Source organism: Pseudophryne corroboree, chromosome 4 (genome assembly GCF_028390025.1).
Source record: "Pseudophryne corroboree isolate aPseCor3 chromosome 4, aPseCor3.hap2, whole genome shotgun sequence".
Taxonomy (NCBI): Eukaryota; Metazoa; Chordata; class Amphibia; order Anura; family Myobatrachidae; genus Pseudophryne; species Pseudophryne corroboree.
Window position 1 is genome coordinate 285,140,947 of NC_086447.1, and position 14,793 is coordinate 285,155,739.

Genomic DNA, 14,793 nt, shown 5'->3' on the forward strand with positions numbered 1-14,793 from the left:
CGAGTTTGGTGAAAATTGCTCCAGGCATTCCAGAGATATGCTGGAACATATATACACACATACATCCATTTAATATACATAGATGAATATATTAATTTAGTGATAGTCAATTAAAAAATGGTGAATACAGATATTAGAATAATGGAGTCATAATCATAATACAGATCTGACATTAAATATGTAATATTATCTCTTGATTGCATTCTCTATCTTTCCTTCTCCCCATTCTCTATTTATATTTATACCTATCACTCACCAAAAGTATAATAAATTTCATTCCTTCTGATCTTATTCTGTCAACCAGATCTGGTAATCCTGAGAAGTCAGCACCAAGTGTAAAGGCCATTTGACGCTCCATGTAATCAACATCAGCATATTGCACATCCTGTGAAGTAATTAAATTGCTTAGACATTTTATCTAGATAGATAGATAGATAGATAGATAGATAGATAGATAGATAGATAGATAGATAGAAAGTACAAAGAGCACATTGGTAAGATACAGTTTGCAAACCCTTTAGAATTATCTGCATCAGATGTTCTCAAGGTTTTAATTAACATTTACTATATAGTTAACATAATGCCTTCCCAATGAGAACAAACACAGCAGTAAAATAAGATAGACTGAGAGGTAATAGGCCCTGCTCACAATATATCAATCTCTATGAAAATAGTTTATTAAGCATATGGTTAATTTCCACATGTCAGGAATCTGCATTCTCCATCGCATTACTTACTGTGGAACTACAGGTTCCAGCAGTTCAGTTCCAGTTTTCAGTCTACTGCAGCCTGCAGTACACAGTGCTTCAGCTAACTCACAGCTGATCTGAACACCTAATCCAGCGGGGTGTGTTCTCACAGAGATGCAACATCCAATCATCACAGACCAAGGGGTATAAACTCCAGTTCCTGGCTCAGTCTCATTGCCTTGGACAACGTGTCACATCCTTTGAACAGGTGTCTCCTGTCTTCAGTCCTCTGTCTGCAGAGATTTTCCAGTGTATTGGAACTGTGGAACTACAGGTTCCAGCAGTTCCATTCCAGTTCCAGTCTGCAATCCCCTGTTTCCAGCGATCTCCTATTTCTGGCATTTCCAAGTTGTTTCCCTGTTTCAGTGTTCCTGTGGAACTACAAACTCCAGCCACAGCCTGACACAGTTCATCAGCAGTAAGAGACTCTCCTCAGGTGTTATTCATTGCCTAACTTGTGCACCTTATTATCAGCATTCCATTCTGTGCATTGCATCCAGCACTTAACAAGCATGCTGAGTTAGGACTGTCTCCTGCCCGGGCCTTGCTTGGCTAAAGAACTTTTATGTTACAGAGACTGTGTACTTTTACAAGTATTACCGGAGTTCTGTTTTCCAAACTATTTGCATTTATCAAGTTATTTCACGTTTGTGTTACCAGTGACTTTATTTGCTTTAGACCTTCTGCCATCAACTTGTCACCAATATATATTTGTGTTGCCAGAGACTTTTTATCCTCACCTTGGATTCAGTTACCGTTTATCATTTCAGTTCTGCTACTACCAATGCTACGTACCATTTATTATTATATCATTGTTCTGTGACCTTTGTGTTTATTAAACATTAGCGCATATTCGCAGGACTTTATTCAGTCTCCACGCTTCATACGTCATTCCAACACTGACCCACTAGTGCCCCCTCCCGGAACAGACAAAATCAGAATCCTGACACCACATTTTGGTCAATCCAGATTGCAATGTTAAAACATGTTTGGCAGGCAAAGATTTGGGTAAGGAAAATACATGTAAGTTTTGTGCAAACTGTATAGAGGGGTGATGTTCACATTTAATAGCATTCAGAGATTATGGGGGAAATTGAATTATCCATGAGTAGTTGTCATAGTAAAAAAAATTCCATTATTTTGTTTGGGATTACCCCCCAATTTTTTTTCAAGGCTGTTTTCACGTGAAAACACACAGAATCAGAATTAATTCCTGGATCCATGTGTTTTCTTGATCGTGGCCATGATCAGGGATTTTGTTTCTCTCGGGCAGGTGAAACAAAATCCCCAATAGTGGCAGCTATCAAGTACAATTGTGACTTACCATCCCCCAAGGGAACAATTAGCTGCTGTAATTTACCGCTACTAATTGAATTCCCCTCTAAGAGGATCATTTGATAAACTTGAGGTGAGGTGAGCTTTGAGAAAAAGCTTGAAAGTTCAGAGGCTAAAGGAAAGCTGTGTTACAGTTTACATGGTAATGTAATATGCAAAGTGGGTGCAGGCCAAAACCAGTCTTGTAACTGGAAATGGGATCCTCTAATCAGAGCTGGCGCTAGCCGCTCAGCAAAGGGATGTAGTGCAGGGAGGCGCCAAACTGAAGAGGCGCTCAGCCTCTCCCTGCTCTGCATCCCTGCTGCTGCCGCTGCGCCTGTCACCCTGGATGACAGGTAGCGGCCCTGGCAGATTGCAGCGCGGCGGCTCCCCCTCCTCCCCAGAAAGTGTGCATGCAGTGTGTGCCTGTGTGGCCTCAGCCTACACACAGCGCCGCTGCCATTCCCGAGCTGCCTAGAGGGTTGGGGCGTGGCCTAATTGCGGGAGCCATGGCCACGCCCCTTCAGGGGAAAAATCGTTGTAAAAAAAGTCTAAGCTGTACAGAGCAGGGTAGGTGTAGTCCCTGAGCCCCCAGCACTCAGCCCCTGAGCCCCTCAGCCAGGGTCAATTCGAGGGGGGAGTGTGATCACTGTGATCACAATCCCCCCCACCCACCCATACAGGAACAATAACAATAGCAGCAGCCTCTTTGCCCCACTGCAGCACAGCATACTGCAGCATGTGCTGTGCTGTCAACATGAGAGCTGCTGCTGCCCAGTAAGGTGGGAGGGGGTTGGGAGTGCAGGAGACCAGGGCCCCTCCATCAGTCCCAGGCCCGGGTAATTAGTTCCTGCTCCCGCACCCTCTCGGGGTCACTGACAACATCCTACAGAGCCACTGGAGTAACGGAGCCTGCGAGAAACCGGAGAAGAAGGGAGAGGATCAGCAGCGCCCGAGCCGGGACCTCCTGCAGGTACCGGGGCCGCACTGTGGAGGGAATGAAGGCTGTACCTGGCATGGGGGTAATTCAGAGATGAACACAGATCGCTGCATATGCAGCCGGATCTGCGTTCACCTCTGCACATGCTCAAGGCCGACCAGCCGGACACTGCTGTGCAGTGTAATGTGACTGACGGACACTACTGTGCTGTGTAATGTGACTAACGGACACTACTGTGCAGTGTAATGTGACTAACGGACACTACTGTGCGGTGTAATGTGACTAACGGACGCTACTATGCGGTGTAATGTGACTAACGGACACTACTGTGCGGTGTAATGTGAATAACGGACACTACTGTGCAATGTAATGTGACTGACAGACACTACTGTGCAGTGTAATGTGACTAACAGACACTACTGTGCGGTGTAATGTGAGTAACGGACACTACTGTGCGGTGTAATGTGACTAGCGAACACTACTTTGCAGTGTAATGTGAATTGGTACTATTCTGTGGCCCATATATTTTTGTCTCTTCCCCCTGCCGGGGGAAGTGGCATGTGTAAAAGGGTGCTCTACCTGGCGCAAAGTGTAAGAGGGAACTCAACCTGGCTCAGTGTGTAAAAGGGTGCTCTATCTGGAATAATGTGTGACTGGCTCTACCTGGTGCAATATGTAAAAGGGGGCTGTATCTGGCGTAATGTATATAAGGGGCACTACCTGGCGTAATGTATGTAAGTGGTACTATTGTGTGGTGTAATTTTGAATAATGGAGACTACTGTGCATCATAATTATTTTACGCCCCTATATTTTAGGTAATTTTTTTTATGACCGTATGTTTATAGATCTTGAGGAGGGGGGGGGGGGGGGGCACCAAAATGTGTAGTTACAGCTCTGAGGATGAGATCGTTCACATTTGTATTTGTAGAAAGGCGCAAAATTGATAGTTTGCAGGAGGGCGCCGAACACCCTAGCACCGGCCCTGCCTCTAATAAGTGTGAATGAGAGATGCACTGTGCATCTTGCATAAAGTTTTTATTATTATCCTTTAATTATATGGCACCAAAAGGGATCCACAGCACCCAGTTACAAAGTATATAAAACAAAATAATCAAAACAGTGACTTACAGTTGAAGACAATATAGGACAAGTACATGGTAAATAAGCATAGCTACAGCAGCAGACAACACTGACATAAGTATCAAGGTGGCAGAAAAAAAAGGATAAACACATGAGAGCTTACATTCTAAAGGAGAGGGGCAGACAGATAGGTTTAAGACAGGGTAGACAGTGAGTGTGGCAAAGAGTTAGGATGAGATTAGGCTGGATTTGGTTAAGAAGTTGGTCTTCAGAGATTGTTTGAAGTTTTGTAGAGAAGTGGAGAGTATGAGGGGGAGAGAGAGAGTTGAGATATCTTGTTGCAACTTGCAAGATATTTTGAAAAAAGTGCAGAGTTTTGCATTGGTGCAGTTTTGTTTATGACCTTGTGAATGATATTTGAAATTTACTCTATATTAGATTTGGCAATAGACAGCATACAGACATGTCAACTTGCATCTAGACTCCCTTGCACGTTAAACAGCCCCTCTATTCATGCCATGCTCTGGTGTGACTCGGCAGCACAGAGCATCTTCATGTGCAACTTTTTTTCCATTAAAATGTATGTTATTCGCAAAGTGATGTAAATAACATCCACAGGCAGCTTATGCTGATTAAAATGATATGCGGCATACCTATATTCTGTGTACAACTGTGGCTGTATCTGCATATCAAATGGTACATTACAGTGTTTTTTTTGCAGTAAACACTGTAATATACCATTTTGTATGTAGATACAGACATAGACTCACAGACAATATAGGCATGCCACATATCATTTTAATCAGTAGTATCTGCTTGTGCGTACTATTTGCATAGTGATGTGAATAAGATGCAGTTATGACAAAAAAGACGCTCACGCCATGCATATCCCGCTGTGTGGTGTATTGAGGCAAGATGTATGAGGACACATCTGTATGTTGGGATTGAAGGAACGTAGCAGCAGGAGAAGAAAATGTTACAAGGAAAAATAATCTAGCCGCTGAAGTAAAAAAAGACTGTAGACCATTAAGGAGGAAAAGTTTCCCGAATCTGCAGTTGCACCTCACCCTAAAAGGCTCACACCTAAACAAGTTCAACCAATGGTACCAAGCTATCAGGTGTTAGTTTAAAATACAATAAAAAATAAACCTATGCTGCCTTCAGTAATTGAGAAAGAGCAGTTCCAGAAATACTCTGTCTAAATTAATAGCAATTCACTTGCAAAATTGCCACCTGAAATATAGACAATACCCATGTTCAGTTAAATGTTAATATAAAAATATTAATAAAAAAAGGCAGCATTCACTACTTCCAATTAGAGATGAGCGGGTTCGGTTCCCTGAGAACTGAACTACCCCGAACTTTACTATCCGAGCCCGGCTCAGGTTTTCCCGCCTGACTCAGAAACCAGAATGAGGCAAAACGTCATCATCCCGCTGTCTGATTCTCGCAGGATTTGGATTTCATATAAGGAGCCGCGCATTGCCGCCATTTTCACTCCGGCATTGGAGAGTGTAGCGAGAGCACATGTCTCCGTCCTCAATGTCTGTGCGGAAGGGAAAGTGGGGTGGCAATTCCAGTGCTGTCTTGTGCTGCTCAGTCCAGTGTAGTGTCTTATGCTGCATCAGTCCAGTCCAGTCCAGTCACAGCGGTGGTGTCCTTTGCTGCCATATGTCCAGTGTAGCTGTATAAGTCCACTGCAGTGGTGCTGTGTTGTGCTGCACCAATCCAGTGGTGGTGTATTGTGCTGTATCAGTCCAGTCACAGTGGTGGTGTCCTCTGCTGCCATATATCCAGTGCTGCTGTATAAGTCCAGTCAATTACAGTGGTGCTGTGTTGTCCTGTATCAGTCCAGTGGTGGTGTCCATGTGCTGCTGAATAGGTCCTGTGGTACTGCCATATATGTCCAGTGGTACTGCCAAATATGTCCAGTGGTACTGCTGTATAAATCCAGTGGTACTGGTGTATAAATTCAGTCCAGTGATACTGCCGTATATGTCCAGTGATACTGTCGTATAAATTCAGTGGGACTGCCGTATAAATCCAGTCCAGTGATTCTGCCATATATGTCCAGTGGTACTGATGTATATGTCCAGTGGTACGGCAATATAATTCTAGTGATACTGCTGTATATGTCCAGTGGTACTGGCATATAAATCCAGTCCAATGATACTGCTGTATATGTCCAGTGATACTGCCGTATACTGTGTGTCCAGTGGTACTGCTGTATATGTCCAGTGGTACTGCCGTATAAATCCAGTCCAGTGATACTGCCATATAAAACAATTACAGTTATACTGACGTATAAATCCAGTGATTCTGCCGTATAATCCAGTGGCACTGGCGTATAATTCCAGTGGTACTGTCGTATAATTCCAGTGGTACTGCTGTATAAATCCAGTGGTACTGGCATATAAATCTAGTCTATTGATACTGCTGTATATGTCCAGTGGTACTGCCGTATAAATCCAGTGATACTGCCGTATATGTCAAGTGGTACTGCCATATAATTCCAGTGTTACTGCCATATATGTTCAGTGGTACTGCTGTATAAATCCAGTGGTACTGGCGTATAAATCCAGTCCAGTGATACTGCCGTATATGTCCAGTGGTACTGCCGTATAAATCCTGTCCAGTGGTACTGCCGTATAAATCCAGTCCAGTGATACTGCCTTATATGTCCAGTGGTACTGTCATATAAATAAAGTGGTACTGTTGTATAAATCCGGTCCAGTGATACTGCTGTATATGTCCAGTGGTACTGCCCTATATGTCCAGTGTTACTGCCGTATATGTTCAGTGGTACTGCTGTATAAATCCAGTGGTACTGGTGTATAAATCCAGTCCAGTGATACTGCCATATATGTCCAGTGATACTGCCGTATATGTCCAGTGATACTGCCGTATATGTCCAGTGGAGCTGCCATATATGTCCAGTGGTACTGCCGTATAAATCCAATCCAGTGATACTGCCATATAATTCCATTGATACTGCCTTATATGTCCAGTGGTACTGTCATATAAATCAAGTGGTACTGTTGTATAAATCTGGTCCAGTGATACTGCTGTATATGTCCAGTGGTACTGCCATATAATTCCAGTGATACTTTCAAATATGTCCAGTGGTACTGCTGTATAAATCCAGTCCAGTGATACTGCCATATATGTCCAGTGGTACTGCCATATAAATCCAGTGGTACTGGTGTATAAATCCAGTCCAGTGGTGCTGCCATATAAGTTCAGTGGTTCTGTCCTGTGCTGTATATTATTTTCTCCAAATCAAGGAGTTATTAATATTTAATCCAAATAAAAAATATTAAGAACCACTTCCTCCTCCTACTGCTGCTGCTGCTGCTGCTGCTGCTGCTGTTGTTGCTGCTTGGAGTCGATCGTCATTCCAGAAGGGAAGTTGGAAGACCCCTTGTACTACTATGACTAAGCAAATGACTGTAAACAGTCCTTTGCAAGGAAAATGAAATATAACAGCAGTCATCCTGTTGCAAAGGGGATAACTGAGGCCTTGACAGCTATGTTGGTGTTACACGTGCATCCGGTATCCGTCATTAGTGCAGTGGGACTGCAGTGCCACTCCTACATGGGCCAGATGTTTGTGCCGCACACTTGTGTCACTTAGCTAAGTCATACAGCTACCTCATTGCACCTCTTTTACTTCTTTGCATGATGTGCTGTTTGGGGACTTTTTTTTAAGTGCCATTCTGTCTGCCACTACAGTGCCACTCCTAGATGGGCCAAGTGTTTGTGCTGCACACTTGTGTCGCTTAGCTTAGTCATACAGCCACCTCTGTGCAACCTTTTGGCCTAAAAACAATATTGTGAGGTGTTCAGAATAGACTTGAAATGAGTGGAAATGAATGTTATTGAGGTTAATAATACCGTAGGATCAAAACTACCCCCAAATTCTATGATTTTAGGTGTTTTTATGTTTTTTTCAAAAATCATTCAGATCCAAAACCAGAAAGGGTGGTTTTTGCAAAACCATTCCAGATCCAAAACATGAGTATAAACACGCACATCTGTACTTCCAATCAGTCTCAGTGCTAGACACCCTGGGTTGCATTTTAATGCAGTGAGAAACTAAGGAGGGTATCCTATTAGGTGCGATCCTTTTTTTACCCTACAAATATAGCCTGATAGTAAATTACCACAGCAAATTGGATACTGGCCTAAGGGGGTAATTCAGAGTTGATCCCAGCAGAAAATTTGTTAGCAGTTGGGCAAAACCATGTGCACTGCAGCAGGGCCAGATATAACATGTGCAGAGAGAGTTAGATTTGGGTGGGTTATTTTGTTTCTGTGCAAGGTAAATACTGGCTGCTTTATTTTTACACTGCAATTTAGATTTCAGTTTGAGCACACCCCACCCAAATCTCTCTGCCCATGTTATATCTGCCACCCCCCCTGCAGTGCAAATGGTTTTACCCAACTGCTAACAAATTTGCTGCTGTGATCAACTCTGAATTCGGCTCTAAGGGGGTCATTCTGAGTTGATCGCTTTTTTTGTAGCCACTCTGTGATCCTTTCGTTCGCACTTCTGCTAAGCTAAAATACACTCCCAGAGGACGGCGGTTTAGCTTTTGCATGGCTGATAAAAACTGCTAGCGAGCGATCAACTCGGAATGAGAGAGAGAGGACCTGCTACAATAGTTAAAAGCAGGCCCAGACTGAGGAAGTGCTAGAAACAGTGGCCCTCATTCCGAGTTGTTCGCTCGCTAGTTGCTTTTAGCAGCATTGCAAACGCTAGGCCCCCTCCCTCTGGGAGTGTATCTTAGCTTAGCAGAATAGCGAACGAAAGATTAGCAGAACTGCAACTAAATAATTCCCTGCAGTTTCAGTAGCTCCAGACCTACTCCTAGACTGCGATCACCTTAGTCCGTTTAGTTCCTGGTTTGACGTCACAAACACACTCTGCGTTCGGCCAGCGACTCCCCCGTTTCTCCAGCCACTCCTGCGTTTTTCCCTGACACGCCTGCGTTTTTTAGCACACTACCTGAAAACGGCCAGTTTTCGCCCAGAATAACCCACTTCCTGTCAATCACAGTACGATCACTCGAGCGATGAAAAAACGTCGCTCAAGCTTGTGTAAATCTACAAAGTTTTGTGTGAAAGTACTTAGCGCATTCGCGCTGCATACCATACGCATGCGCATTTTTGCAGTTTTTTTACTTAATCGCTGCACTGCAAAAATCGTCAGCGACCGAACAACTCGGAATAACCACCAGTGTGTTCTCTTATCAAAGGATACAAGTCACTATTCTGAGAATCAAGAAGCTCTTCCTGACACCCTTAGGCCTGTAGTAGCTGATTAAATTAAATAAACTTTGACCTCTGATGTGGTGGCTAATTTCCTTAATGAAACTGGGACCTCTAGAGGTGCAATTTTGTCAGTAATCCCAGTATATTGAACCTAATTTATGTTGACTTAAATAAAATATTCAAGCAAATTTACTTTAGTATCGGAATAAACACATGCCATGTAGTGGTAAAATGGCCTTATAGATATTGTAGTATACAGGTAATTGGTTTAGAAGCTATACATTGGGTTAATCAGCGACAATCCATATTTAAACTCACATAAGGAATCTCAGCACGTTTCATTTCATCATACAAGCTAGCGATTTCAGCATCATTCTGGTATCCATAGCGACATAGCTGAAATCCCAGAGCCCAATAGGATGGCATAACAGGACGGCCAATAAGCTAAGAAAAATAAATAGGCATGTCGTGAATTTAGATAATATGACACAAATATAAATTTAAAATTTCCAATGATTGGCATCTTACTTTTGTGTATTGTTGGACAACAACTTCGGGTTCCGGGCCAAGAATAACATAAAAGTCCAAAATCCCACCAATGGTGCGGTAAGTTAAAGCTGGTGTTTCCTGTAAAGTCATATCTGAAAATAATATATACAGTATGTTACATGTGAGGACTATTGATTAGTGAAGCAATTTACATCTCACAATAAATTGGACTGAAACAGTTAAATCAAACATTCTCTAGTCATCTTCTCAGGACTTCAGTGATTACCTTATCTTGATAGACTGATATGATCTGTAATTACTGTACGTGATACATACAAATTGTCTACAGTGACAATGTCAATGGGGGCTATGTCAATGGGCACTATTTAGACAGGAGAAGGTCAGATATAGTATCCTCATTCCTGACACAGTTAAAATGCTACTTAAAGCATTTTAATCAGGCTGGTATTATAACTGTAAACATGTTTCTAAAGTATCATGATTAAAATTATAATTGCCGCATGGTTAAAATGCTTTTACCACTTAACTGACGACTTTTGTCCGAAAAAAAACGCTCTGAAATTGTCGGTTTTGTTTATGAGTGAATTAGGTAAAGAACAAGAATTTTAACCCTATCCAAAATGATTTTAGTTAAAAAAAAATGTATATATTTTTAATTTTTTCAAACATTGAAACATTGATCGGGAACACCGCGACCATCGGAACATTGGAAACATTGCGACCATCGTAACTTTCATTTTGAAAGCCGGGACAGCCTCCAGGTATACAGGGGGGTTCTGGGGGTTAATTTACACTTCCCAGTGGCTGCTATTGTTTGCAGCCGTTAGAGCGGGGGATCCTGCCATGCTGACCGATCAGCAGTGATCGGCAACATGGCAAACACTTGGGGAGTGTGCGGGGAGGCAGAAGGACCTTCCGGTCTCTCTGACAGCAGCAGCGGGGGGAAGTTTCCTTTCCCTACAACTGCTAGCACTGTATATCTGACTGGTTGCATCCTGTACGACCAGGTCAGATAAAGCACTTGCAGGCATGGTCGCATCTGATGCGACAATGCCAGGCAAGTGGTTAAGTAGCATTTCCACTATGTCGGAATCCTTGTGCTAGCTTTCCCACGTCTACATAGTTACTGTCAACAAAGTGGCTGAAGACTTGACAACTGCATCCAGTAATTATCGTAGCCCAATCACTGGTGCATTTAGTAAAGGTTTATTAGTACCCACAACCACCTTCGATGGACTGATTATTTTCCCACAATGGCCAGTTGCTGTCATTTGGGTGTCAGTGGGGAGGGGTGGGGAAAATAGGACAAGATTATGTCCTGTCGGACCCTATAGATCTGTGAATAATGGTATTACATCATGAGGGGTGGTCCCTAGTTATTCAAAGTGCCCAGCTCCATTAGAAACATGCAAAAAGTGTAAGTGTGCATGCATGTGCAATAAAACATATATGAGTGGCTGCTACATATAATATAAATAGCAATGGGACCTAGGCAAATGTATGAGTGAGTGCCCTCTGTCCGTGCAGATGTGTGGGATAGTCAGCCCCACTAAAAACAAATGTTATAAAGAGAAAGAACAGCACTGGGGCAGAAGGTTATATTATCATGCCCGGATTAACGGCTACATGGGTTTGGGACTGAAAATGTTGAAAGGCTTATACTGAGAAGGGAGGAGCTGTGACCAGTGCATTCTGGGTGTGGCCAGAGCAATGTGGGGTGCACACTTTATACCATCAGCCCAAATAGCTACCTACTGTAATATGAAAAACTAGAAAAATTGCATAATTTTGTGAGGAAACTAAAAATACAACTCTAATACTTATGATACTGTAATTGACCTATTTTGATGTGGAGGCCTCAAGCTTTAGCTCTATTCGCCCCATTGTTAATCTGACCCTGATTCATTTTCATAATCTGTTAAAGTAAAAAGAATGCAATGGCTATATAGAAAAAAATCTTGAATAATAAAAATAGTAAAAAGCTCACAATGTAATACATTACACAATATAAAACATACACCATAAAAGACCTGAGTCACTGAACTAGAACATGTAGTTAGACAACAACTGTAGAACGTATTATGTTCTACTGGTTATGCATATTTAAGTTTTGGGGGGTATTGCTAAGGGATAACAGTTATTGGCTAGCATGAACAATGTGATAACATGAGTTATGCAATCAAGATAGAATAAACTGTATGCAATAATTTTATTCATACCCAGGGGCATAACCAGAACTTTGTGGGCCTCATAGCAACATACTGAAGGGACCCCTGTACCAATGCTTCTCGAGAGACACCTCTCCGCAACAGTTATTGATTTTATGCCCCATAATAATGCTCTACTTTAGTTAACTTTCTGAAGCACAGTAGTGTCTTAGTTAATATTATGTCCCATAGTAATGCCCTTGTTTATATCACATTGTAAGGGCTGTTAGTACAAATGATGCCACACAGTACCCCCAATTCACATTATGACATACAGTGTACATGTTCAGTACAGTGTTCATATTATGCCACATTATAGTGCCCCCTGTTCATACTATGCCACATTAGTGTGCCCTCCTGGTCAAGTTATGCCATGTTTCAGTTCATATTATGCCACACTATAGTCGCTCTATTTCATATTGTGCCAAAATACGGTGCCCCAGTTCTTATAATGTAACATTACAGTGAGCAGACCAGATTATGACACATTACAGTGCCCTGCAGTTCATATTGTGCCATAATATTGTGGCCTTCAGTTCAAATTATGCCACTTTACAGTGCCCCTTTATTATTATATATTCACACCTCTCACTGAAAATGTAATGTCACACAATTCAGGCAGGGCTAATGGATCAAACCCAATTGCTTAGCAGGCAAATCTGGGAAATTGGTATGCAAATATATAACCTGGGTCCAGGCTCCCTAAACCTCTGGGCCCTATAGCAATGGCATCCCGTACACCGACCATAGTTACACCAGTGATCGTTCTGATAAATAGAGGTGCCTGTGTGGTCCTCTTGCCCGCACTGTACATTCAGACCATATAGTACAGTATGTGTCAAGCCTATGCTAGTCTCACTGAAAAATAACAAAAAAAATCAGATTATCAGTGACATCTAATCTTCAAGGTTTTAAAGCTTACTTTAAACATTTGCTTTATCTGTAGAAGCTGATTCTATTCTGTTCATACTGCATAATACATTCGATGCTCAAGAAAAAGTAAAATTAGTTTACCCATAGCATTGCTGTTCAGAAGAAGAACTCCATGAGCATTACCAGCATTATCCAACCCCATATAGAATGGGTGAACACCATATGAATTGAGATGGTCCTGGAAGAATGTAGCAAGTAACATTTATATGAGTTATTTCTCATTGTATTAGATTATGAATGTTGTTCATTATTCTAACATACTAGTTATTACTGTATTTAGGATAAGAGAAAGCCCTTTGAAAACAATACAAAATACAGATGCATCCACTGTCACATAAAGATGTGTTACTTACTACAGTGACTGATGCACTAAACATGCTCCAGAACTGGGGGTATGCAGACACTTATTTCAAGTAGGGGGCTGCTGCTGTCCCCATGCCCCGAGAGGAGCGAGGGAGCTCTGGGTCCCATCATCTGTGCCATGGATATGGCTGGTGCTGGGATCAGTGCATGCGCAGATACCACAGTGCGACTGTGCATGCACAAACCCCTGGCTTTTATGGACTGCATCAGTTACAGCCCATAGAAGTCGGCTAGGCCTGACGAGGCAGGGAGTGGCTTTCTACAGTAAGCCAGCTCTCTGCTAATGGCAGCTTGGTCTGGCAGTCCCAGAGTGAGGAAACACCTTCCAATGGGACTGCCTTTTGTGTCTGCGACTGTCAGGTAGTACTTCCTATAGGAGGTCTCTGCCAGTCATAGTGAAATCAGTGCAGTCACAGACTGCAAAAGGTTTTACTGACACTGATCGGGGTGGCAGAGTTTACCTGGGGGGGATGCAGTATTGCAGCCCATAGGTAAAATCCATGACTGATCTGGACTGTTCTGGGTAGGCAAAATTCAGAGAGCATGTTGTACTGAGCTATGCAGAGCTGGACAGACAGTAGTGGTAAATAAACACATTCCCATGCGTACTTTTTGCAAGTGTGCACTACTGATGATGATCAGTAGCAAACCAAACATATCAAGAGGGGGAGGAGGACTCACTTCAAGATGCATACATCTCTATAATGACACATATGAACATATTTTACATATGACCACTTTTTGTACAACTCTACATTAGGACCTACTCTGCTCAACTGAAAAGGATTATTTTTTTGTTTATGTTATGTGCCTCTTTGTAAGCATTTGCACCCATTATTGGTAGCTGATGGATTTGTGAATAAAAATGGTGGCATCTGCTGTGGGGATAATTTTCATATTTTGATTTTTGTGGCTAGGAGCTTCATAAAATAAACTAGGTGGTACTAGGTGGGATAATGTGCCTTTCTTAGTCACATATGCCAGATTTCGTTTTTCAAAATTATATTCTAGGGTTAGGGTTAATTTACAATGGCGTTGACTGGTTTGTTTCTCTGTAAAAAAAATGCCCTCAGATGTGGGACAAACCTGGCCTTAATATGCAATTTCCATAAGACACAAAATAGAAAAGTTGAAATTAACCCTTTCATGCATAGAGACCACTACAGTGGACAGCTGTTTTTAAGTCAATATATCTTATAGAAACTCTCTTTTGACATTGCTAGTGGAAGGTGTCCTCTTCTTTCTACCTCTACCAAACTTAGAAGGTATGCCACCTAGTGGCAGCTTTTAAATCCTACAAAAAACAAAAAGATCAAAATTAAATTGCTGAGAAAAGTGCACCAGCACTGAACACTTCAGGGATTTCTGTGAAATATTTTAACTTAAAGATAGCAGAGCAGGGGGAAAAAAATCAAGAAAAGT

General features: G+C 42.2%; 1 protein-coding gene across 1 annotated transcript in view; it reads right to left on the bottom strand.

Moving 5' to 3' along the window:
- LOC134909378 (maltase-glucoamylase-like) overlaps window positions 1–14,793 on the bottom strand; it is a 395,541-nt gene that overhangs the window by 247,380 nt on the left and 133,368 nt on the right. The window contains exons 28-31 of the mRNA XM_063916182.1: window positions 13,090–13,186; window positions 9,887–9,999; window positions 9,677–9,802; window positions 257–385 (exon numbers count right to left, since the gene is read on the bottom strand). Of these exons, the coding sequence (XP_063772252.1) occupies window positions 257–385; window positions 9,677–9,802; window positions 9,887–9,999; window positions 13,090–13,186 (465 nt within the window). The remainder of the gene's footprint in view (window positions 1–256; window positions 386–9,676; window positions 9,803–9,886; window positions 10,000–13,089; window positions 13,187–14,793) is intronic.